General features: G+C 35.1%; 1 protein-coding gene across 3 annotated transcripts in view; it reads left to right on the top strand.

The window, feature by feature from the left end:
• NAALADL2 (N-acetylated alpha-linked acidic dipeptidase like 2) overlaps positions 1-25,135 on the top strand; it is a 1,353,396-nt gene that overhangs the window by 859,154 nt on the left and 469,107 nt on the right. For all 3 annotated transcript variants that reach the window (XM_043594881.1, XM_043594879.1, XM_043594880.1), the window contains one exon: positions 5,324-5,474. In XM_043594881.1, coding sequence (XP_043450816.1) covers positions 5,324-5,474 — 151 coding nt within the window. The remainder of the gene's footprint in view (positions 1-5,323; positions 5,475-25,135) is intronic.

Here is a 25,135-nt window from a genome sequence, read left to right as displayed (position 1 = left end):
CTGAGGAAGTGGATTGACTACCTCATAACAGCACCTTCATTCTGGAAGAGAAAAAAAATGGTTTCGTTGAAAAGTAAGAACAGAAGTTAATAAGTGTCAGGAATCAGAACAGGGTCCTTTCGCTTTCACTCTTCCTGGCTTTGATCTTCTTTGAATGATTTTTTTCTCCCCCTGAATATAGGAATACCATACAGCCACCCACATGCTGCCTGCCCCAAGACAGTGGAAATATAAACCTATGTGGGACCATTTTTAGGTACCAGACTATTTACTCTCTGAGTGAGTAGTTTTCAGGGAGCTTTAAGATTTGTAAGATCTGTTCAATAAGGCTGCTGTATCCTGCCCATGGATTTGTAGTACCATTTATTTCAGAAGCAATTATTTGGCAACTGTTAAGACCTAGCTTTATACACTACACACAAGGAGAAATGTATTAATATGTTTCACAGAAAGAAATATGGGATCAGCCTCCTTGAAGTTAGCCAAAGACATTTTATCTGCAAGACCCTGTCAACAAGACAAACTCACATGTTCAAATCCTAGTGTGCTAGTCTCTAACACTCCTTGTCTCTACTCTTAGGTAACAAAACATAAAATGAAATAACACAAAAATCAAAACAAAATAATTCTATTTTAATTATGTATTTTTATGGAAGTTTAAGCATAACACATCTAATTGAGTGTGTGTGTGTGTGTGTGTGTGTGTGTGTGTGTGTTAATTTCAGAAATAAGCTGGTTTAATACTTCTATTCACATCCCAACACATGTATATCCAAGCTGCCACAAAATGTATTGCATGTTTTCCAGCCAGTGGGTGTGAAATGTAGAACAAAATAATATTCATGTAATACACTTGTACCCATATGCACTGTGTATTCATTTGTTCATTCATTGATACACACACTAATTTATTCATTAACTTAAAAAAAGAAAAATCATTTGGTAGCAGGTACTATTCTAGGCACTGGGGATATAAATTGAAGCTACAGCATTCCTGTCTTCAAGCAGACTAAAAACACCCATAAAATCCTTATTAATTCCTGTAGATAAAAAATACAGTAGGCGCACCTGGGTACCTCAGTCAGTTAAGCATCCAACTTCAGCTTAGGTCATGATTTCACCGTTTGTGAGTTCAAGCCCCATGCTGGGCTCTGTGCTGCCAGCTCAGAGCCTGGAGCCTGGTTTGGATTCTGTGTCTCCCTCTCTCCCTGCCCATCCTCTGCTCATGCTCTATCTCTCTCAAAAATAAATAAACATTAAAAAAAAGTTAAATACAATACAATTTTACTTTGAGGACTATAATTGCTTCAAATAATGTCTCGTTTGTTGGCGGAATCATGACCTAGCTTGAAGGGAGTTGACTGACTCTGCATATAGAAACAGAAGTGTCCCAGGGTAGACTAGGGACCATTTCTCAGTTACTAGCCCAGCCCCTATCTCAGGCACCAAAGACTTAGTAAGTCCTTGAGCTAAATAAAAGGGTAGGAGGCTGATTTAATGATTTCTACTTTCATGGAAATGTGTTCCTATAGTATTTTATGTAAATTAGGAAATGGTGCCCTTGCAGGGTGATACAGACTGATGGCTCAGTACACTATACTAGCCTGTGGCTGTGAGTTGCTTCTTCATGACCTTGTAACACTTGAGCTCAGGGCCATTTGCTTGACTCATTTTTTGTGTCTCCCTCTTATGTCAAATACTGTCTTAGTTTACAAGGTAGAAAACATGATGAAGAACGCTAAACTTATCACGTAATATACTTGAGAGAGAGAAGCAAAAGATAATCAAACTTCTGTGTTAAGAAATCTTAGCTTTACATTTGCCTTCTCTTTTCATGAATTAGACCCCCTGTAGAATCATCCTAGGTCTCAAGTGATCTGAAAGTATGAAGGGTTCTGGGCAGGGCTAATAACTTCTACTTGTGCTCCCAGGGACAGTCAAAAGCAGACAACCCAGTGACAGCTTAGCTTACTCCTTTTTATATTGACTTGCCTTTGAATGCATTTTTATAGAATATGATCTCACTAGAAGAGTAGATCTTTTGAATATTTTAGGTAACCACTACCTCACCATGTTCAAAATGCTTTTCTAACAATGTAGAGGAACATTTGTTATTTGATTTAATATAGGCAGTTTCCTCAATTGCCACTTCATTGGAAATCCCGTAATAATTTCTGAAACTAGGCCACCAAGTTACTTATTTAGGAGCTCTGTGGTGGCCAGTAAGGGACAGCATCATGAACCAGATTTGACAACATTGAAGACCTGTCCCCCTCAGGTCCAACCATTACAGGCAGAGGATGGGAAGAGGGGATAAAATCACATATAAGGCTATCTCTTCAGGGTTGTAGGGAGGTAATCAACTCTGGCAAGAGATACTATACTATTAAACTACATAGCTTCATTATAAGCTGTCAAGTATAGAAAAATATCATGGTATATATTGATTATAAAAGAAATCGCAATGTATTACCAGTCATAAGCACAAGAAACAAAATATGCAACTGTAGCATTTTATTTTTGACTATGATAAATTCTAAGTCACCAGGTGTCATAAAGTTTAAGGAGTCAAATAGTTAATATATTGACCTTTTTAAAAGAGATTTTTTGAAGATAATTTGACTATCCCACTGAAGCAGAGTCGACAACAACCAAAAAATGTGGAGCATCACTTGCCTTTCTTGTGTCCATGGCAGACGTCTCTCATAGAGCTATTTTCCACTTTTCACTGACCCTGAACTTGGCCTCGCAATGCTTCCCCAGGCAGCCACTAGTTGCCAGTTAATTGGGGTTAACACTTAAGATGAAAACTATTAATCATTCCACTGGTTAACTGACTTCCTAAGAGCAGGCACTTTGTCCTACTTATCTCCATATGCCAATGCCAGCATATTATGTGCAAAAAGTGACACTCAGTATATAGTTGTGAATGGATAAGTACCCCAGGAATCACAAAAATTTTCACTATCAGGTAATTCTTCAGAAAATATGCAAGTGACCAAAATTACGAGCAAAAATAAATTTAATGTCACTTGTAATTTTTTAAAAATGGACGGTAAATTTTTGGCTAGATTGGCAAATATTTCTTAATAAGTAATATTCAATGCTGGTGATGGAGGAAATAAGTACTCAGATATATGACTGGTAAGAATGTAGCTAGTTATATATAGCTTTTCTGGAGGGAAAATATTTTATCGAAAATCATAAAAAATAGTAATACTTTCACCTACAAATTCTTTCTGTAGAAATATATTTCATGAAAATATACATTTGTGCAATGATTTAGCTATAAGGAAGTTTATTGAAGTATGATACAAAAAGTTAAATTTCATGTAAATAACAGTCAAGGATTGGTTAAATAACATTTGGCAGCATTTCTACATCTTATTATTGTATTATTTATAGCATTCACATATATACAGTGTACAACTATTAATGTTATATGAAAGTGTACTTATCAGCATGGACCAATATTTAGTATATGGTATTATGAGAAAAAAAAAGAAAGGTTGCAAAATTTATGGTAAGTGGTCTTATTTTGTAAGTATATGTGTATATGTGCCTAAGCCCTAATAAAAGAGTTTAGAAATATTAACATTTACTACTTTTTGACAGATAGGATAATAGGATTGTTACTATTTGCCTGTATCTTTTTTTTTGTCTAGTGATCATGAATTACTTAATTTTTTTAAAGTAATTTTTAATACTTAGAAATTGTTTTCTGGAGTTGTTCATATTTCTTTCTTAATATGTTCTCCTATAGTAAGCAGAACATTCAAAATCATTCCATTGATCATTTTTTTTAGAAATAGCAATTTCAGCATCTAAACATTAGAAACCCTCCCTAAGGACTTCAGTGTGAGCTTTTCAGAGTCAGTCTTAAATCCAGCCTTCTAATTGACATGTTCTTTGCTCTTTTTTCCTTTTCTCATTTCTCCCCCCTCCCTAAATTCTTCTCCCTTTTCAGTAAAGCACTGATAGGAAAAACATGACTCAACATGTGAGTCAAACATTCTTTGCTTAGGGTATCAGGGTTATTTTTTTCTGATTGATAATAAAGTATGTTTAATATAATATGTATTAATTAAAATAATATGTACTTGTCCATTATTCAAAAATGGGAAGTTACAGAATATTTTTAAAGGAGTTGAAAAAATGCCATGAATGTGATGTACTTACATCAAGTATTTTTATTTTTCTACTATAACTTCTTTTATGTAAAAACCATATTGTAGGTACAATTATGTTTTATTTTTCCAATAGAAGCACATCCTAAGTATTTTCTTAGACTTCTCTTTTTTTCAAGAGTAGCTGCCATGCCAAACCAGCATCTTTCTCATTCGTTCTTTCATTTAGCGACACTCTTGAATGTCTACTATGTGCCCCCTAAGTGCAAGTGAACATTGGAAGAGAAGATAAGCATGATTCTGTCCTCATGGTGGGGTCCAGCCAGATCCACAAGCTACTGTATTGCTTAGTCCACTGTAAAAATAAACAAGAGAAGCAGTAATTGAGAAGTGAAGCACAAGTGTTAACTAGAGTCACACAGTGAATTGCAACTGCCTACACTTAATGTGATTCCTAGCCATCATCTCCATCATTTCTTTCCCCAGTGTCCCCTAAGTACCTTTCCCCTCTCAGGAGAAACAAATGGATTAGCAAATTATGATTATTGTTTTCCACATCAGGTAAATCACCCTAAAGTATACAAGCTCTTTACCCCAAAAAATTAATTTACCAAGTTAAAACAAAAAGAACATGAAATGTCAAGTTCATCCTTCCCATCATACTTACTGAAGAAGAGAGAGGAATCTGCATTAGATATGTTTCAAATGAAGTAGTCAGGAATTGTTTTCTTTTTTTTTTAAGTTTGTTTATTTATTTATTTATTTATTTATTTATTTATTTATTTATTTATTTATTTAGAGAGATTAGGGAAGGGGCAGAAAGAGAGGGAGAGAGAGATCCCAAGCAGGCTCCACACTGTCAACCCAGAGCCTGACATGGGGCTTCATCTCATGGACCACAAGATCATGACCTGAGCCGAAATCAAGAGTCAGATGCTTAACCAACTAAGCCACTTAGCTACCCCATTCAGGAACTACTTTCAAAATCCTTAGTGACAGAGACAGAGCAGGAACTCACCATTCAGAGGGAGGCCCCTTAGTTCCTTGTATGCCTCAGTTGCTATATCTGGGAGATCTGGTTGGCCCATCCAGGGCAGAGATCAGAGTGACTGGTATAGTGGGGGCCCTCAGGAAGGTTCAGGACAGTAGATATTTGCATCTGATATTTTTAATAGTTTTTTTTTCTCCTCTTTTAGCTTTCTTTATTGGAAAAGGCTGGATTTGGTGGTGTTCTTCTATATATTGATCCTTGTGATTTACCAAAGACTGCAAATCTTAGCTATGATACCTTCATGGTGTCACTGAACCCAGGAGGAGACCCTTCTACGCCTGGTTATCCAAGTGTGGGTAAGTGTGTTGTTAATCTTTATTATCCTCTTAACTATTATAGGTTGTAATTTATGAGTACATACCACCTAAATTAATCAAGGAATGGCAAAGTTGGAAAATTCTTACCACCCATATTTAAAAAAATAATTTTTTTTATCTGCTCAAATTATAGGCTACCCTTTGTTGGAATAAAACTCTTTTGGAAGTCTGTAATAGATGTTTGGGTAAATTGCAGTATTGTGAACAAAGAGAAAACATATTTTATATTATTATTGATTGACTTAAAGATAAATTAATACTCTGTGGGACAGGCACTCCAAATAGTGGAAAACATAAAAATACCTAGAAGGATGAAATAGCTGCTGCTTTCGGATGTCTGTGATTACTTTCAGTACCGAGTCTAGGGTTACACATGGTCTTGAGTGAGTAGTGGAAATAATGTTGGAGAAGAAAGGAGTTAATATGAACGACTTGTCTGGCTCCCTAAAGGAAGGGATCAGTCACTGGTGGCATAGAGATGGCCATCTTTGCATCAAATATCCTTCCCTTTCTCGATAAGTTGTGTTCATGTTATTGGGGAGGTCATGTGGTAGAGAGAAGACACCTGTGATTTTGGCAGGTGCTTCCTGCATCATTGAATTTCTGTCCAGTGTATCATTAACAAGTAGTCCGTTAATACAGATTTGGTCAAAGAAGAAGTTCTGTGAACCTTCTTCCAGGGTGATAGTAACCCATTAGCCATGACACTACTGCCAGTAAATAAAGTAACAAAAACTTCATGTAATAATTCATGTATTTTGCCAAAATTCCTCCCTGTTTTCCAGAAAACATCACAAAGAACATTCTAATTATCTTATTAAAGTCCAGTTGTCCTCTCTCTATCTATATTAACTTCTCTGCTTAATCAATAACTCTGCAAGAAAGAAGTCTATTGAGTCAAATATGAGTTATAATTTATAAATTGTGTTAGGTCTACTGGTGTCTGCTTTGTCCTCCCACGTGCACTTTAAATAATCTATTTAGGATTTTTCTTGAGACCTTATTGATCTGTGTTTTACAGTCTTTTACAGAATTTTGAAATTAAAATTAGGAAATGTCCATCTACAATTTCTAGGCATCACCAAAAATCCATTCCACCTCTCCCATTTGCAAATGCTCTGACTTCCCTGGGCTGTTACAGCTCAGCATCAGGCGTGTACATGTGGAGGCTAACTCTTGGTGATGAATCAGTAGGCTGCCATGCTATCGCAAAGCTACTTTATGAATACTCCTTTTAAATTGGTAAATTGCTCAATCACCCCCATTTGCTCTTAACATTGTTTTTGGCTCCAGTCATTTCATAAATTAGAATCCGGTATTATCTAGCAAAATGTTGGCCAGATTCTCAAGCAATCTCAGAATGCTTTTTTCCCCCTTTTTCTTTTCTCTTATTTTCTTTGAAATAATTTCAACTCACAAACAATTTTAAATAGAGTATTTAGAAAATCTGTGTAACTTAATGCCAGCTTTCTCTCGTATTAACATCTTACATAATATTATGCAGGTACCAAAGCCATAAAATTAGCATTGATACAGTGCTGTTAACTAATTATAGACTTTTTTTTTTTTCTGACCCAGTATCCTGTCTGGAATTCCATGCTACATTTCAGTTACCTTGTCTCCTTACTCCTCTCCAATCTGAAATAATCCCTCAGTATCTCTTTTATTACCCTGACCCTTTGAAGAATACTGGCAGTTTATTTTGTAGAATCTCTCAACTGAGTTTGTCCAATATTTTCTAATGATTAAATTGTGGTTATAGGTTTTTGGCAGGAATACTGCAGAAGAGATGGTGTGCCCTCCTCAGTGTATTATGTGAGGAGGTACATATTGCGGATATGCGTCATTTCCCATGCTATTAACTTTTATCCCTTGGTTATGAAAACTATGTGTTTCAAACTGGTGTTTGCCAGTTTTCTCTCCTGTATTGGTACTATTTTTCCCCGTTGTAATCCATGGATGTCTTCTGGGAAGATACTATAAGGATACCTAAATATCCTCTTTTTTATTGTACTTTTCCTCATAAATAACAGCATTCATCAATGACTCTTGTTTGTTACAATTATTTCTGTGGTATTTGCTAAATCATGATTTTCTACTTCCATCATTCCTTTAGAATCCTTCTTACAGAAGCATTTTTATAATGTGAGTAATCACACTTGCTGCCTACATTCTTAAACAAAGATGAAATAACTAACCATTTGGGGCAAAATTATAAGTCAGAATTCTTAGGCCCAATAACAAAATACAAATGCAATAAATAATATCACTCAATTCTTAATGTACTCACATGAAGAATTCCTTTACAAATATCATGCCAGTGTATATGTGTGGCCGGGGGAGGGTCTCTTTTTTTTTCTTTTACATATTAATCTCTATAAAACATAAAGAAAATGAAAAGATTCAACCCTTTTCTCTCTTTTCTCTGGTTGCTGAGAAGCTCTTATGAACTGTAGTGACCTATTCCACTGGTTTCTGATTCATTTATCCCTTCCTCCTGCAATTGTCTTAAGATCTCTGTGTCTTGGGGTTTGAGTCACATTTTTAAAAAATGTAATGCAACCCTCCTCAATTTTGTGGGGAGGAAGAGAGGGAAGAGGAGAAGACAGGTTGTGAATTGTAAATAACAACTACAAATAAATATTTGTTCAAAGTGAATAAAAGTATCTGACTTAATACCCTACAGTATAGTTAGGTAAATGATTATTAGAGGAAGTAATATAAAAGCACTTCTTTTTCCAGTTTTAGGAATTTTATTTTATTAACTAATCTAAGGATAATTAAGTTCTAAAGAAGGGTATGGAATAATAAAAATCCAAGTGTGTGGTTTTGTTTTTTAACATATGTGTATATTATAAACAGAATACATAATGAACTTTCCATATGCCTCACCTGGCTTCCTTAACTATCTACATTTCTAGTTTTATGTTTTGTGTTGTCTGTACATCTCTCACATCCCACAGCGCCACTTGCTATTTTTACACAGAAAATTTACGCAGATTGAAATGTACACATATTAACTGACAAAAGGATATACCCATGTAATCTCTCTGCCTATTTAGCTGTAGTACATTTTCATCACGTCTGAGAGTTCAGAATCCTTCCCATCACCAGCCCTTGCTAAGCACCAGTCTCACATATATCATGGTACATTTTAGAACTTGGTACAAATAGAAACACACAGTAAGTATATCGTGTGCAAGTTCTTTTGCTCACAATAATGTCTTTGATGTTTATTCATTGTTGCATGTATCAGTAAGTAATTTTCTTTTATTATTGGGAAGCATACCACAATTTTTGTATTGATTCAAGTAGGTGTTTTTTTTATTATTTTTTAATGTTTATTTATTTTTGAGACAAATACAGAGCATGAGTGGGAGAGGGGCAGAGAAAGAGGGAGACACAGAATAGGAAGCAGGCTCCAGGTTCTGAGCTGTCAGCAAAGAGCCCGAGCGAGGTGGGGTTTGAAATCACGAGCCGTTAAATCGTGAACTGAGCTGAAGTTGGATGCTTAACCAACTGAGCCACGCAGGTGCCCCAAGTAGGTGTTTTTTAAACAAGAATGCCAAGGCACTCTTCCATGATACATGATCCAAATGGATTTACATAAGACACAGGAACTTCTGTAAGATAGGTTTTTTGCTCAGTAAGCCTCATTGCATATCCAGAAAGTTCTTGATTATTATGGAATCAGAACAAAGAGTAAAAAAGATTTTAAATAACCTTTCCTCCCATAACACTGAAAAAAAAGTCTCATTCTTTTAACAGAAATAAGCCCTTACCTTCATTTGGCATATTAACCACAATGAACCTTATTTTCTTCACATTAAAAGGAACCATACTAATATAATAAATACATAGATACATAGATAGAGATACAGATCTTACAAGATGGTTTGTAAGGAAATGCAGTATCTAAAACTTTGCCCTAGACTTAAATAGGAATTCTGAAAGAGGGGCCCAACTTTCTGTGTTCTAACAAACTCTTCAGGTAATGCAAATGAATTTTGAGACCCAATGAGTTAAAGAACTCTATGCTTCATCTGCCAAATCACATTTGGACCACTAGGACTACTGACCTAAACTTTGTGACCTCATATTACTGTTCTTTCAATATCTTATATTGCTGCCTTTCATTTCCCTGCCTCCATGCCAATCAGGACTGAGGAATATATGTGCTCTGGATCCTGGACCCAGTTTTTCTACTCCATTAGCTCTCAGTAAATATTGGTTGAGTGAGTAACTTGTTCCCTTAACATGACTACTTGTCTTTGATGATTCTGACCCTGGGCTGTACCCTGATTCTAATTAACCTAATTAAAACTAAAAAAAAAAAAGTGTCTATAAGCATTGTACTTCTGACAGGTTTGTTTACAAAATACGTGGTTTTTTTTTCTCCTTAAATGCTCCTGTCAATTCTTTCACACCTATTGTACCACTCAAAACAGCAGAAATTCTGCTTAAGATATTAGGATATTTAAAGTCTAATGTATTCTCTTAATTCCTTTGATAAATTATCAAATGTTTCAAAGATTAAGTGTCCAGAATAGCAGACTTCATCATACTGCTTCCACCAACTTGCTACAAGTATTTCAACTATAATAAACTATAGTCGAAGCATACCTCATTCCCTAGAACCATCTAATTTTAGAATTCTAAGAGACTTTAGGGCTCATATGGTTTTGAGTGACAAAAACTTATCATCACGTTAGCTGGGGGCTCATGGAAATGTGGAATAAGAACTAACATTTACAGTCACTGCTCATAATTATAACACCAGTGACCAGTTATAAACAAAGATATACTTAACTTTAATGTATTAATTGGTAAAACTCGAAACAAAGAGTGAACCAGAAAACTAAGGGTGAGAATAAATATAGGGAGGTGAGAAATGGGTATCTTTAAGGATATATCATTTGGCCTATGTTGAAACGTGGAAAAGAAAATCCTTCCCCAATTTCTAAGCTTCAGATTGTCTGACAACCAGACCAAAAATACTATTAGTAGTTAAAAATTCTTTTCTTTCCATATTCTTTTTTTTAAAAAAATAATTTATCTTCGGAAACTTCTCCTGGATATAGAATTTATTTTTAGTACCATCTCCAAAAAACTGCCTGTCTAATCTATGGACAACCAGTTAATTGAAATCCAAATTTTCTTTTATCTTGACTTAGACTTAATTATCCTTATACCCTACTTTCTGAAATCCATCTTGATTTAAAGTTTTGTGTATATGTCCCTCCATTTGTTACAATCCTGTTTTTTCCCCCTTTTTTTTTTCTTTGTTTCAAATTCTGGAGAGGAAGGGTTTTTTCAGTGGTTTTACTCTAGTGAAGTGTATCAAACGACACAGTTTATTTAATATTCCCAGTGTTACAATTCAGTGAATCTGTGTGTTGTTTACCTGCTGTCTGTTCAACATCACCTCTGCCAACCCAAACCATTCAAAGAATAAAGAATATCACTGTAATTTGTGACAAGTCTTCTCCAGGTGTTCTTGGTCCAGTTACCTGGACAAATGTCAGAAGACTGACTTCAGTTGGCACTAAATCAACTGAGACAGTGTTGAACTATTCCCTCACTAGAATAGCAGGAAATATAAATATGTGCCTAGTGTCAAAACAAAGTGTTAGATATTCACAGCATGAAATGCCTTGTCATTTTGTTGGGAAAAAATAAAGTGTCTGTGTTTTTATTATTTTACTCTAACTGGTGGTTCTTGTATGTGTCCTGAAGGCTTCAGATTTACGTGAAATATTGTCCAACTTGATTCTAAGAACTATTTAAAGAGTGGCTCATTGTTAAGCTGATTTTTTTCTTGGTGAGTTTAATTTGCACCATATTGAAAAGACAGATTGTTTAAATTCAAACTGCTCCTTGCAAAAATTTAAATTTTGTTTGAAAAATAATTTTAGTTACATAGGTTTTCTTGATCTCAAACAGAGAAATTTATAACTGCTAGAATGTCTGAGATTACAGCCCCTTAGAGAATATTTTGAATGATTATGTTCATAGATAATATGTGTGTGCCACGTAGTTTATTAGTCACTCAGGATGTTCTTTACTAATTATTGTGCTTGGAACCCTCTATTTTGAATTAAACACATACTCAGTGGAGATAATCCATTTGTTTAAGAATCAAAGTTGCCATAAAAATCTATGGGGATTCCAAGATGATAAAATCCACTGCTTGAAAAAATGATTTATCAGTGAATTTCCATCACAATTAGTATAAGAAGCTAATGGAAACAACAGAAAAAATTAGTTTTACATTTTTATAGGACGAGTTTGTATGCTTTATCTTATTAGATCTTTCAGCAGGACAGCTTTTATTATCCCCACTTTCTAGATAAGTAAATTGATACTTAGAGAAACTGACCTAATCAAAGTAACTAGATTAACATAACCAGACTTTAAATCCCAAGTGCAGAACTTCTAACCAAATGGGGATTCTACTAACATTATCTGGCATCAACCATAAAATTTAGGTAAATGAGATTTATGAAAATCAGAGTTGCATTTGGTGTGATATCTGACAAATGATTCAAATTTAATGTTAAAAACAGCACTTGGCTTCATGTGTTTGTTTTTTCCCTGCTTTTAACACTTGCTTAAGTGTAATGTTGCAAGTGAAACATAAAATACAATGCTAAATTTATAAAGCTTGCCTACGGGTTTAGACATCAACATGTTCAAATTGTTCACTATGACATCAGAACAAATTTAGATTGAATCATATGCAATTGCCACTATTCTTCCAGACTAGAGTTTCTATTCTTATCTACAAAAATAACAATTATATATTATAAAATAAATAAATTGAATAATTAATTAACCAAAGTATGTGAAGAAAAGCAACAACAAAAAGACCTTGTTTTATTTTCAATCACAAAATTATATAGATTATTTTAGTGGAATGTATTCAAACCTGTCATTTCCCCAACTTTATTAACCTTTTCCTTTAATAGCTTTAAACTGTGTAAAATACAACCATCTGATTATCTTTCTGAAAGATTGAAATTCATAATATCATAAGTACAACCCCTTTTTCAAAGTAGTAGGCAGTAGCTGAGCAGAAAATATCTGCCGAAATTGCATAAAAGAGCAAGAATACATCTGAGAAATAATAAATTATGCTGTACAGTACAATTAATTTTACTTTTCCCAGCTACTTTTTATACTTTTTTATCTGCTATGGTCAGGAACTGTAAACTATAGTAGCAGGAGGTTTTAGTGTTGCCAAACTTAAGCTATCTTAGAGAAAATATCATTAATAGAACTAATGTGAATCATAAAAATATCAGTGTAGTCTGTTTTGACTTTCACTATCAAATGATAAAGGCTATATAAATATAATAGCAATCTTATTATTTCTAAACTATTCATTATGAAGAGTGAATTTTCAACATGTGGCAAATTATACTCCGGAAGTATCAGACAATTCTCATAGCCTTATATAGTAAGTCTCAGCGGTTTAAGAAGTTGGTTTCCAGTGTGCTTGGGTGGCTGAGTACGTTGAGCATCTGACTCTTGGTTTCACCTCAGGTCATGATCTCATGGTTTCTTGGGTTTAAGCCCCACATCCAGTTTGCTCAAAATAAATAAATAAACTTAAAAAAACAGGAAGTTGATTTCCAAATCAAAAATTATAGTGAACTCAAAAGTATTCTTTGTTGATGTCTTTCAGAAAACAGGGCATGATATGTGTTAATTTTTTTTTTCTTTTCTAGTTACTGGCCGAAAATAATCCATATTATGCCAAAGCAATCTGGAAACTAAAGTTAGTAATATAGTCACTACAGAAAAGCTTTCTATATCCATGTTAAATGTGACATTCTATTGCTTAATTCTCTAAGTAGGTCAAGGTAATTAAGATTTTCATTAACTCCTTTTTATTTTTTTTCCATTTTTCAGCTTTACTGAGGTATACTTGACAATTTCAGTATATTTAAGGAAAACAATATGATGAGTCAATACATATATAACTTGTGAAGGATTCCTACTGAGTTAATTAACACATTCCTCACCTATTATATTTACCTTCTTTTTATTCTTTTATTTTTTGGTAAGAACATATAATTTTTTACTTTCATGGCAAATTTCAACTATGTAATACAATATCATTACCTATAATCACCATGTTAAATATTAGATCTTCAGACATTATTTATTCTTCTTATAATGTCAGTTTTGTACCCTATTGCCAGGCTGTCCCAATTTCTCCCACTTAACAGACCCTGGCAACCATCATTCTACTTTGTTTCTATAAGTTCAACTTTTCTTTATTTCTCCTTCTTTTTTCCTCTCTCTATCTTGTATGTATTTTTTTTTTCAGATTCCACATATAAATGATACCATGCAGTATTTGTCTTTCTTTGGCTAATTTTACTTAGCATAACATCCTTCAGGTTCATCTAAGTTGTTTCAAATGTCAGGAGTTGTTTATTTTTTAAGGCTGAATAATAACCCTTGCGTATGTATGCCACAATTTCTTTGTTATTCATCTGTAGACTGACACATAGTTGGTTTTCATACTTTAGTGATTGTGACTAGTGCTACAATGAACATAGGAATATAGTTATCTTTTTGAGATAGTGATTCCATTGTCTTTCAATATATACACAGAATTAGGATTACTTGGTCATGTGGTAATACTATTTGTCTTTGTTGAGGAACTTCCATACTGTTTTCCATAGTTGCTGTATCAGATTATAGTCCCACCAACAGTATACAAGGGTTTCCTTCACTCTCCATCCTTACCAGCATTTGTATCTTTTGACTTTTTGATAATAGACATCCTAATAGGTGTAATTTTGATATGCAGATTTCCCTGGATGATTGGTGATGTTGTACAACTTTTCATGCACCTACTGGACATTTGTATACTGTCTTTGGAAAAAAAATGTCTATTCAGGTCCTTTGCCCACTTTTCAATTGGGGATTCTTTCTTTTCTTCTTCTTCTTTCTCCTTCTTTCTTCTTCTTCTTCTCCTCCCCCTCCTTGCCCTCCTTCCCTCCTCCTCCTCCTCCTCTTCCTCCTCCTCCTCCTCCCCCTCCTCTCCCTCCTCTTCCCCCACTCCTCTTCCTTCCCCTCCTCCCCCTCCCCCTCCTCCTCCTCCCCCTTCTTTTTCTTCTTCTTCTTCTTCTTCTTCTTCTTCTTCTTCTTCTTCTTCCCTCTAATGAATTGTATGGCCTCCTTGTGTATTTTGAATTTTTGGATAGTAACTCCTACGTGATAAGTTATTTGCAAATCTATTTTCCCATTCCATTGGATGCCTTCTCATTTTTTGATTGTTTCATTTGCTGTGCAAAGCTTTTTAGTTTGATATAGTCTCATTTGTTTTTTTTTTTCTTTTGCAAAATAAATAATTGCCTTTGCTTTTGGTATCAAATCCCCAAATATCACTGCTGATACCAATGTAAAGTGCTTAACACCTATGTTTTCTTATAGGAGTTGTACGATGTTATGACTTATGTTCAAATCTTTAATCCACTTTCATTTTTGTGAGTGATGTAAGATAGGGGTCCAGTTTCATTCTTTTCCATATGGCTATCCAATTTAACCAACATTATTTATTAACAGACTATCCATTCCCCATTGTATATTCTTGGCTCCTTGTCCATTATTAGTTATCCATGTGTGGATGTGTTTATTTATAGGCTTTCTGTTTTTTTCTCTTGATCTGTATATCTGTTTTTTGCCAATACCATACTGTTTTGATTACTATGGCTCTGTAACATACTTTTGAATTGGAACACATGGTTCCTTCACCTTTGGTCTTCTTTTCAAGATTGTTTTGGCCATTTGTGATCTTTTGTGGTTCCATAAAAAGTTTAGGATTGTTTGTTCTATTTCTGTGAAAAACGCCATTAAATTTTTTATAAGGATTACATTGAATCTGTAGACCTCTTTTGGTATTATGGAAAATTTTTTAAACTTAAAAAAAATTTAGCATTTATTCATTTGTGAAAGAGAGACAGAAACAGAGTGTAAGCCAGAGAGGGGCAGAGAGAACAGGAGACACGGAACTTGAAGTAGGCTCCAGGCTCTGAGCTGTCAACATAGCTGTGAGATCATGACCTGAGCAGAAATCAGACACTTTATGGACTGAGTCACCCAGGTGTCCCTGTATTATGGAAATTTTAACAATATTAATTCTTCTAATCCAAGAACATGGGCTATCTTCACATTTATTTGTGTGTCTTTTTTTCCAATTTCTTTCAAATCCGTGTCTTACAGTTTTCAGTGTACAGATATTTCACCCTGTTATATAAATTTATTCATAAATATTTCATTCTTTTGATGCTATTGTAAATGGGATTATTTTCTTCATTTCCAGTAGTTCATTATTAGTGTGCAGAAACATAACTTATTTTTGTATATTCATTTTGTATTCTGATACATCACTAAATTTGTTTATTCTAACAGATTTTTGATGGTGTCTTTAGGGTTTTGTCATTTATCATCACTTCTTCCTTTCTGATTTGTATGCATTTTATTTTTCTCTCTATCCTAATTGCTCTGGCCAGGACTTGTAGTACAATGTTGAATAACAGTGGTGATCTTGTTCCTGATTTTAGAGGAAAAGCTTTCAGTTTCAGCTTTTCACTATTAAGAATTGATTAGCTGTGGGCTTGTTGCAAATGATCTTTATTAGTTTATAGTACTTGCCCTCTGTACCCATTATGTTGGGAGTTTTCATCATGAAAGGATGTTGAATTTTATCAGATGTCGTCCCTGTATCTATTGAGATCATACTATTTTTATTCTTCATTCTGTTACTGTGGTGTATTACACTGGTATACATATGGTGAACATCCTTATATCCCAAGAATAAATCCCACTTTATCATGGTGTATAATACATTTAATCTACCATTGAATTCTGTTTGCTACTATTTTGTTGAGGATTTTTGCATCTATGTTCATTAGGGATATTGACCCGTGATTTTCTTCTTTTGTGGTGTCCCTATCTGGCCTTGGTATCAGGTTAATGCTGATTTTATAAAATGAGTTTGAAAGTGTTCCTTCTTCTTTTTTTTTTTTTTTGGAAGATTTTAAGAAGGATTGGTATTAACTCTTCTTTAAATTTTTGGTACAATTCACCAGCAAAGCCATATGGCCTTGGGCTTTTCTTTGTTGGGAGATTTTAGATTTAAAATCCTTACTAGTAATTTGTCAGTTCACATTTTCTATTTCTTCATGATTTATTTTGGTAGGTTATATTTTCTAGGAATCCATCCATCTGTTCTACATTATCCACTTTTTTCCTATAAAATTGTGCATAGTAGTCTCTTAGTCCCTATAGCAATACTTTTTTAATCTCATAAGTTAGTAGTAGCCAATAATATACTATTGAATTTCTTTAACGATCATTTGTTTCCTAAATGTTTTCAATCCTCCCCTTATAATTATTTTACTTAATGTGCCTATAAAATGCTAAATTGTTTATTTGTATATTATATCTTTATATATATATATATTTATTTATTTACTTATGTATAAATATACAAATGTTTATGTATAATTGTATATAAATTTTTATTAATATATAAATATATATAAGTGTTTATATATGGTACATATAAAAGAATGCTTATACATGGCATTTGATTTTTGTGTATTTTTCTTCTTTTGCAAAACCAGACATAGTAAAATGTTTAATTTCTTTATAGTTCACTTCAAATTCATTTTAAAGTAAATCTAAACTTCAAGTGGAAATACAGGTAAATAAAACAAGATTTGAAACTGTCAATATTCATATGTAAATAGCAAAGTGCAATGATTATGAGGCATAAGATTACATAATTTGCAATAGGGAAACTATGGAGGTGATAGAAGAATATGAATGAAATCTTGCTGATTTTCCTAAAAATAGGGATAGAAACCTATATAAATTTATTAACTTAGTTTTTTTTTTCGTTATTTTTACATTTTGATATAAGATTAAAAGTACTTGGTAGAATAGTATAAAGAACTTCTGTTCTCTGCGTGTATATATATGTGTGTGTGTATACCGTTCTTATCTTTAAAGGAAGGGTATGTAGTAAAAATATTGTGATCAAAAATTAGTTCTTCATATTCACCCCCTCTTCAGTGTGGTGGTTATTTATTTAAAATGTCTTTAGATTTATTGGTTTCTATTTGTAGTTCACATTAATTGTTTATTCCCTCAGTCTTTAATGACTTCTTTTAGTATCAAATATAACATGGTTCCAAGGTGCCTGGGTGGCTTAGTCAATTAAGCATGGACTCTTGATTTTGGCTCAGGTCATGATCTCATGGTTCATGGGTTGGAGCCCTGCATCCTGTTCTGCGCTCATAGTATGGAGCCTGCTTTGGATCCTCTGTCTCCCTCTCTCTGCCCCTCCCCCACTCGCTTTTCCATGCTCTCTCTCAAAAATAAATAAATGTTAAAAAATATATATGTGTGTGTGTGTATATATACACATATATGTGTGTGTGTATACACATATGTGTGTGTGTGTATACCCTGAGTACACATATATATGTATAAAAAATGGTTCCAAAAGTCAAAATTATACAAAAATGGGTACTCAGGGAAGTTCCCCCCCACTTCAATTCTTCCATTTCACTTCACTCACTCCTTATTGGTCTTTCCTGTGTTTCTTTTTGTAAAAAAAATAAGCAGATAAGGGGTGCCTGGGTGGCTCAGTTGGTTAAGCGGCCGACTTCGACTCAGGTCACGATCTCGCGGTCCGTGAGTTCGAGCCCCGCGTCGGGCTCTGTGCTGACAGCTCAGAGCCTGGAGCCTGTTTCAGATTCTGTGTCTCCCTCTCTCTGACTTTCCCCCGTTCATGCTCTGTCTCTCTCTGTCTCAAAAATAAATAAACGTTAAAAAAAATTTTTTTAAAAAAGCAGATAAATGCATGTTCTCTTATTCCCCCTTTGAGTTTACATAAAATGTAGCATTTCATTATTCTTTTTTTTTAATGCTTACTTTTGACAGAGAGAGAGAGAGACAGAGCATGAGCAGGAGATGGGCAGAGAGAGAGGGAGACACAGAATCCAAAGTAGGTTCCAGGCTCCAAGCAGTCAGCACAGAGCCTGACGTGGGGCTAGAACTCACAGACTGTGAGATCATGACCTGAGCTGAAGTTGACGCTCAACCGACTGAGCCACCCAGGCGCCCAGCATTTCATTATTCTTAATTGTGCTTTTGTTTTCTTTTTTTCATGGAGCAATTCTAAAAATCTCTCCCTAAGTGTTCTTAGAGATTGCTGGTAGTGGGGTTCTCCAGAAGCAGGTACTGAGAGACAGTGTGGTTGGCAGGATTTTTGTTTGAGATAAGTACCTGTGGGAAAAAGAAAACACCAGCAGGACTGGGCAGGGATAGAAGTGGTGCTGCAGGACAGTATAACCACCCATGAGTGTATGGTCTATCAGAATTCTCCAATAGTGGACTGAATGGCCAGGCCTTCATGACTCTTCTGCAATCAGTCTTTGGATGTGTGCCTCCCCGAGAAGGGCATGCCGTTGGTTGAAATGATTCTCTGGGACTAAAACAAACTGTGTACAGTGTAACAGCTGGTGGCACTATGTTGATAGTACTCAGAGAAGCAGGATTAAAAGTCTCCTCTTAGGGCACCTGGGTGTCTCAGATGGTTAAGCTTCTGACTCTTGATTTCAGATCAAGTCACTATCTCATGGTCCTGATCCAGCTCTGTGTCATGTGTGGAGCCTGCTTAAGATTCTTTCCCTCTACCCCTCTCCTGCTTGTGTGCTCTCTCTCTTGTGTGCTCTCGCTTGTGTGCGCTCTCTCTCACTCTCTCTCAAAAAAATAAAATGTGTCCCATTGACAAAATGGAATATCCAGATAGGGCATCACAATGTCAGCTATAGAAATTTGGCTTTAACTCCATTCTTGGTCATGATTTTCAAGGGCTAAAACTGTGCTGTCTAATCTGGTAGCCTCTAGACATATGTGGCACTTTAATTTTAAATTAAATCAATTAAAATTAAATACAATTAAAAATTCAGTCATACTAGTGACATTTCAAGTGCTCAGTATCTACAGGTGACTATTATTATAGAGCATTTCCATCATTAAGGAAAATTCTACTGGATGAATGCTACAGCATAAATGCCTTAAAGCTGTGTGATTTTATACCAAATTTGGTGATTATCTACTGTTTTAGATTATCCATGAAATTCTGTATATAATCGTGGAGAATCAAAGATTGTTTGTCTTTTTTACCACTTGAATTATTTAAAATCTATTTACTAAGCAGACTCTAAGAACCACATGTTGGGTATGCTTCATGAATTATTTTATGGTTTAGTGTTGAACCAAAACATAGTTGAGTGCTCCGAAAGTAAACATTTTCCATTTCCCGTATTCTCTGAAGAGTTTTTGAATTTTAAGTATGTAAAAATAAATCTTGTAATGCTACTTTAAAGTGTTATTGCATTTGCTTCAAACTGCTGGCATTGTAAATTTTAGTCCCATACAATTTCATTTGAGAGATGCATCCTGGATGAGAAAATGTGTTCTACTTTTGTTTTGCTTATCACCAGCCACTCAGTTCTAAATTTTTCAGTGAGAATTGGAAAAATTAAATCTTGGGAATATTATGTTTTTTTGAGAGATAACCATTTCAGTGTTAGACATTTGAGGAATATAAATGTGGACTACTTTTGTAATCAGTTGAAAGCCAGACTTTGGTACTTTGTTTGCATTTGAAATTAACTCTGTTTGGTGGAAACAGTTCAGGTAATTAACTTCCTTTCCTTGACTCCTGAATAACACAAAGTGACACTACCTATAGAGCCACAAAAATTGTGACTTACATGCATATACCCTATATGATTATTGAATACCCTCATTCCTTTCTATTGGGCAAGCCTAAAGCCTTTCTTGAAAGCCTTTCTTTTCTACTTTTCCTTCTCTAATTCCTCAGACTTTTGACTTCATAACATTTACAAACATATACACAGTAAATCTATTAAGGAAATAGAGGATTAAACTAAGTGACATAGATTTCTTTACTGTAGAACTTTAAAACCTATTATTATCGTGATGTGTTTTTCAAAACTCCAAAAGCATTGTAGCCTGGAAGATTTGCCAAACCTTTTGACCATAGAGTTCATTTTCAGAGGAGCATCTGGAAAGACTATTATTTAGTCAAACATACTGTGGGATTGCTAGCCTGAAGCACCTGCCCCTTCCCCTTTCTGCCACAAATCCTTCCCTAGTTTTATGCTTCTACCCAGAGATGTATGATTTGTATCTCAGCTTGTGCACATTTTGTAGCTTAAGGTATAAGGTAAAGAGTAATACAGAAAGTAGAAAGAGTAGGGTGGATTAGGTCACATGGTGATGGCAAGGTTAACACCTGCGGGTGCACCTGCTTATGAGTCAGCAGGAAACAAAACACTCAGCAACAAAAAATAATCTGGTTGATCGTTTAACAATTAAAGTTGTAATTAGATTTATAATTGAATTTTTGGTGTAGTCTTGAGTCTAGAAAATCAGTGTATCCCAGCTAATCTTTTACTCAGCGTGATCTGTTCTGGTTCATTGCTGACCATATTCAAAAATCTGTTTTTTAAAACACAAATCTGAACAAAACTCTTAAACAGGCATCTTTAACTAGTCACTCAGGTGATTTTTCTTATTTCAGTAATAGAATAGAAAATGCAATGTTATACTGAGAAAAATAGATAAAGTGACAATTTTTAATATAATACAGATATACATATATTTAAGCAATAGGCCAAAAAAGATAATGTGCTTTAGGCAATTATTTCTAGAATACATCTCACTGAAATGTTCACCTGCTCCACAAACTTATTACTATCATCTCTATCTGAAAATCTCAGTCGTTTCAGTGTTCCAAAAAAGATTTGGAATCCATGATGAATATTAAACCGAGTAATCACAGGTTGGTTTGCTATTCAGTAACCTCGATCCGGGTGATGCCTTGTGGCATCACCTGGGATGGCTTTTGGTGCACTAGGGAAAGTTGACAAAACCAAGGAACTTTCTTTAGTCTGAGGGTAACTATGTAATACTCAGACAAATCAGGTCACTTGAGAATAAAAGGGGTTATTATGAATAGCTACTTAACATTATGGGTATTTACTGTGTGATACCACTATTTCCTAATAGTTTTGATGATGAAATCCGGGTGATTTTGAGTCAAAAGGTGTTATGAGCTAAATCTCCCTCTCCCCAACAAATTCATATGTTGAAATACTAACTTCCTATAACTCAGGCTGTATTTGGAGACAGGGTTGTTAAAGAGGTAATTAAGTTAAAACGAGAGCATTGGGATGGGGCACAATCCAATATGACTAATGTCTTTCTAAGAAGAGGAAATTAGGACATAGACAGAGGAAAGACCACGGAAAGACACAGGGAGAAGATGGCCATCTGCAAGCCAAGAGGTGAGACCTCAGAAGAAGCTAATCCCACAAATACCTGGATCTCAGACTTCTAGCCTCCAGAATTGTGAGAAAATAAATTTCTATTGTGTAAATCACCCAGTCTATGGTACTTTTTTATAGAAACCCAAGCAAAGTAATACAAGTGGAAATTATAAAAACCTCTTTTTTGCTTCATTGTCATAAAAAAAGTACAAAGGAAAAAGATATAATTTTAGCATGCCTCTATTTTCACAGTCTTCAAGAAGAAAAAAAAAGTGCCAAGTGTAACAACCGTTCTGGTCATTCACTAGTCTCTGTTCCTGGTTAGGTCTAAGTACCTTTTTTTGGCTTATAACTTGACAGTGGTATCACATGGACAATCCAGTATAATCAGGAAGGTCCTAGTACTCTAGCTCTGGCTTCAGCTCTAACGAAAGAAGGATGCAGAATGTATTGCCTAATAGATTAATCCTAGTCCTTCACAGGAGAAACTGGAATTCCTAGCTTCTGCAGTAGTAAAACATATAAATGATTTTTTTTTATTTATTTAATGTTTTTAAGTAAGCTCCATGCCTCTGTGGAGCCCAACGTGGGGCCTGAACTCACAACCCTGAAATCAAGACCTGAACTGAGATCTAGAGTAAGATTGTCAACCGACTGAGTTACCCAGGTTTCCCTAAATGAGTTTTTAGATACACAAAGCTATGTGAGGAGTGTGATTCTGTGGTGCAAAAGAGTTCTTATAAGATAGGTGGAATAGTTTGTGTTCAATTGACCCTAAGAAAAGACATGATTTTAAAAAGTCCCTGTGATGGGAAAGATTTGATCCATTTTTAAGGGTAGAGATGGTTAATATTCAATCTTAAATTATTGCTTTTCTGTGGTATGTCATCACAAGCCTTTTTAAAAAGCCTACAAAAGTTGGGGTGCCTGGGTGGCTCAGTCGGTCAAGCATCTGACTTCAGCTAGGTCATGATCTCACAGTTAGTGAGTTCGAACCCTGTGTCAGGCTCTGTGCTGCCAGCTCAGAGCCTGGAGCCTGTTTTGGATTATGTGTCTCCCTCTCTTTCTGCCCTTCACCCTGCTAATGCTGTCTCTCTCAAAAATAAATAAAACATTAAAAACAAAACTTTAAAAGCCTACAAAAGTAAACAACTTTACATTTAGTTGCTGTGTGAAGGCACAGAGAAGGGGCAATAGTTGTAGGTGGGAAGTAGCTGAGAATTCTGGGCAATCTCAGGAATGAAGTCCTGTAGCAGGGTCTGGTTCCTATGAGGAAATTATGAAAAGTATTACAGGGTCTCAGTTTTATAGTAACAAAGTTTTTTGGCAGGTTATCTATTTAGGGGAGGCAGAGGAACAATTAAACACACACACACACACACACACACACACACAAAACAGACACTGAATTCCTAGGCCAATATGAAGAGTTACAGGTCCCAGGAAAATCCCAGTCACTGAAATGTGGACAGGGATGCAAGACTCCTTTAGGTTCCCCTTAAATAAGTTCAGATTGGTCCTACACCTGCTCTGGGGCTGAGCCCTGGGGCACTGTCAGGTCAACTGAGGTGAAGAGGAAGGCATACTCAAGGAAGTGAGTGAGTCATTACCTCAACTGTGCTAGACGACGGCTGCACAGAGGGGAGGGAAGGCAGCACAGTAATGGCACTGATGTTGTACAGAATGGAAGTGTGGTAATTAGAAGTAAGACAGGAGGAGTTTGAAAGAGTCACCAAATACAGCCTGAAGTACAGCCTCTGGCAATATAGCAGAACCGGGAGTAGGGTGCAGCTGAGCTGGCACATTGGACTGGCATGCAGTTCAAAGCCATTTTTGAGCAGACTTAAGGAGGATTACGTTAAATCTCAGAGTCAGTGTAGTAAATAGTGGCCGTTACATCGCACATTGACTACAATCAGTAATCAAAAGTTAGAGAGCCTGTGTGCAATTAGGGGGTTGGATGATCCCACATTAGGTATCTTCTAGCTTGAAACTGTGAGGCTCGATTTTGGAGGAGTATGATGTGAAAGAGTGCAAAGGGTCCTGCATTGTTATTCTTTTTTTCCCTTTTTAACGCCACTGCTGCATGTAAATAATGATTTACAATTTTAGATTCTAGCACTGAAAGGGAACTTGGAGATCACAAATGCACCATGTTCCATATAAAACTGAAGCGATAGAAGACTTGTTTCTTCAATTGCACAGTTAAATACCTGATTCAATGAATGCTGCCTTGTATTTGTCTTTAATCCCTTATAATGTCTAGCTTGATCCTGTGGACATACTATACCTGAAGAAGAGATGAATGTCATTAATGAGAATGAGCACAAAATATAAGTAGTAATTATTACTTGAGTTGCTGACAGCTTCGAGTGGTGTGTTCTCTTTCCAAAAAGCCATACATAAAAATGTACTTTAAATTACCTGTAATTCTAGAGGACTCGTGGATCACCTAGAAAAAAGATATCTTTAGATAACCCCCTTATGGACTTACATAAACCAGGTTAAGAATTTCTTTCCTCAGATGTTCATTACCTATCTAGATAGATTTTGTGTTCAGAGGTAATATAAAGAGAATATAATTAGGGGGACAAGATTTTCCTAGGGGAAAAAGGTTCAAAACTACTAAGAAAATGTGTTAAAATCTGAACACTGAGTAGTCAGCAAAGAGTTGTATCACTTTCTAGAAGAAAGGTAACTCCAACACATCACTATTTAAGTCTATAATTAAGTTACATGGAGAATTATTGTTAGCCTTTTGAGAGTTTCAAGTACAGACCATATGATATTCAGTCACCAATAATCTCTAATCATTTTATATTCTCTTCTCTAAATCAAGAACAAAACATAGGATAGGAATCATTTTGGTAAATGTAACTCAAAACTTCATATTGCCATTTAGTAGGTAATTCATTTTAAGATATAAAAGGAATGCTGTACATTTTATAAATATGAAAATAACTATGATATAATTAGGACTGCTATTAAAACACATTTAAATGTAATGAGGTACATGTTGTTAAAATATGATTTTTGTCCTTAGGCCATGCTTTTCATTGTAAGAATGGCCAGGTGATTTGCATTGGAATTGTGAACAAGGCCAGAGATCAGTGAGCTTACAGCCTCTCTAAATTTTCCATTTACTGCTCCTGCTTGATGGAGGGGCCTCCAATGATTGGGGTAATGCCCACTGGCACTTCTGGATCCCACCTTATGTGAGAAATTCTTACCGGGACCTAGAATGGTCAG

The sequence above is a fragment of the Prionailurus bengalensis genome, chromosome C2 (assembly GCF_016509475.1).
Source record: "Prionailurus bengalensis isolate Pbe53 chromosome C2, Fcat_Pben_1.1_paternal_pri, whole genome shotgun sequence".
Lineage (NCBI taxonomy): Eukaryota > Metazoa > Chordata > Mammalia > Carnivora > Felidae > Prionailurus > Prionailurus bengalensis.
Note: the sequence above shows the minus strand (reverse complement) of the source record. Positions and strands in the feature narration are given on the sequence as shown.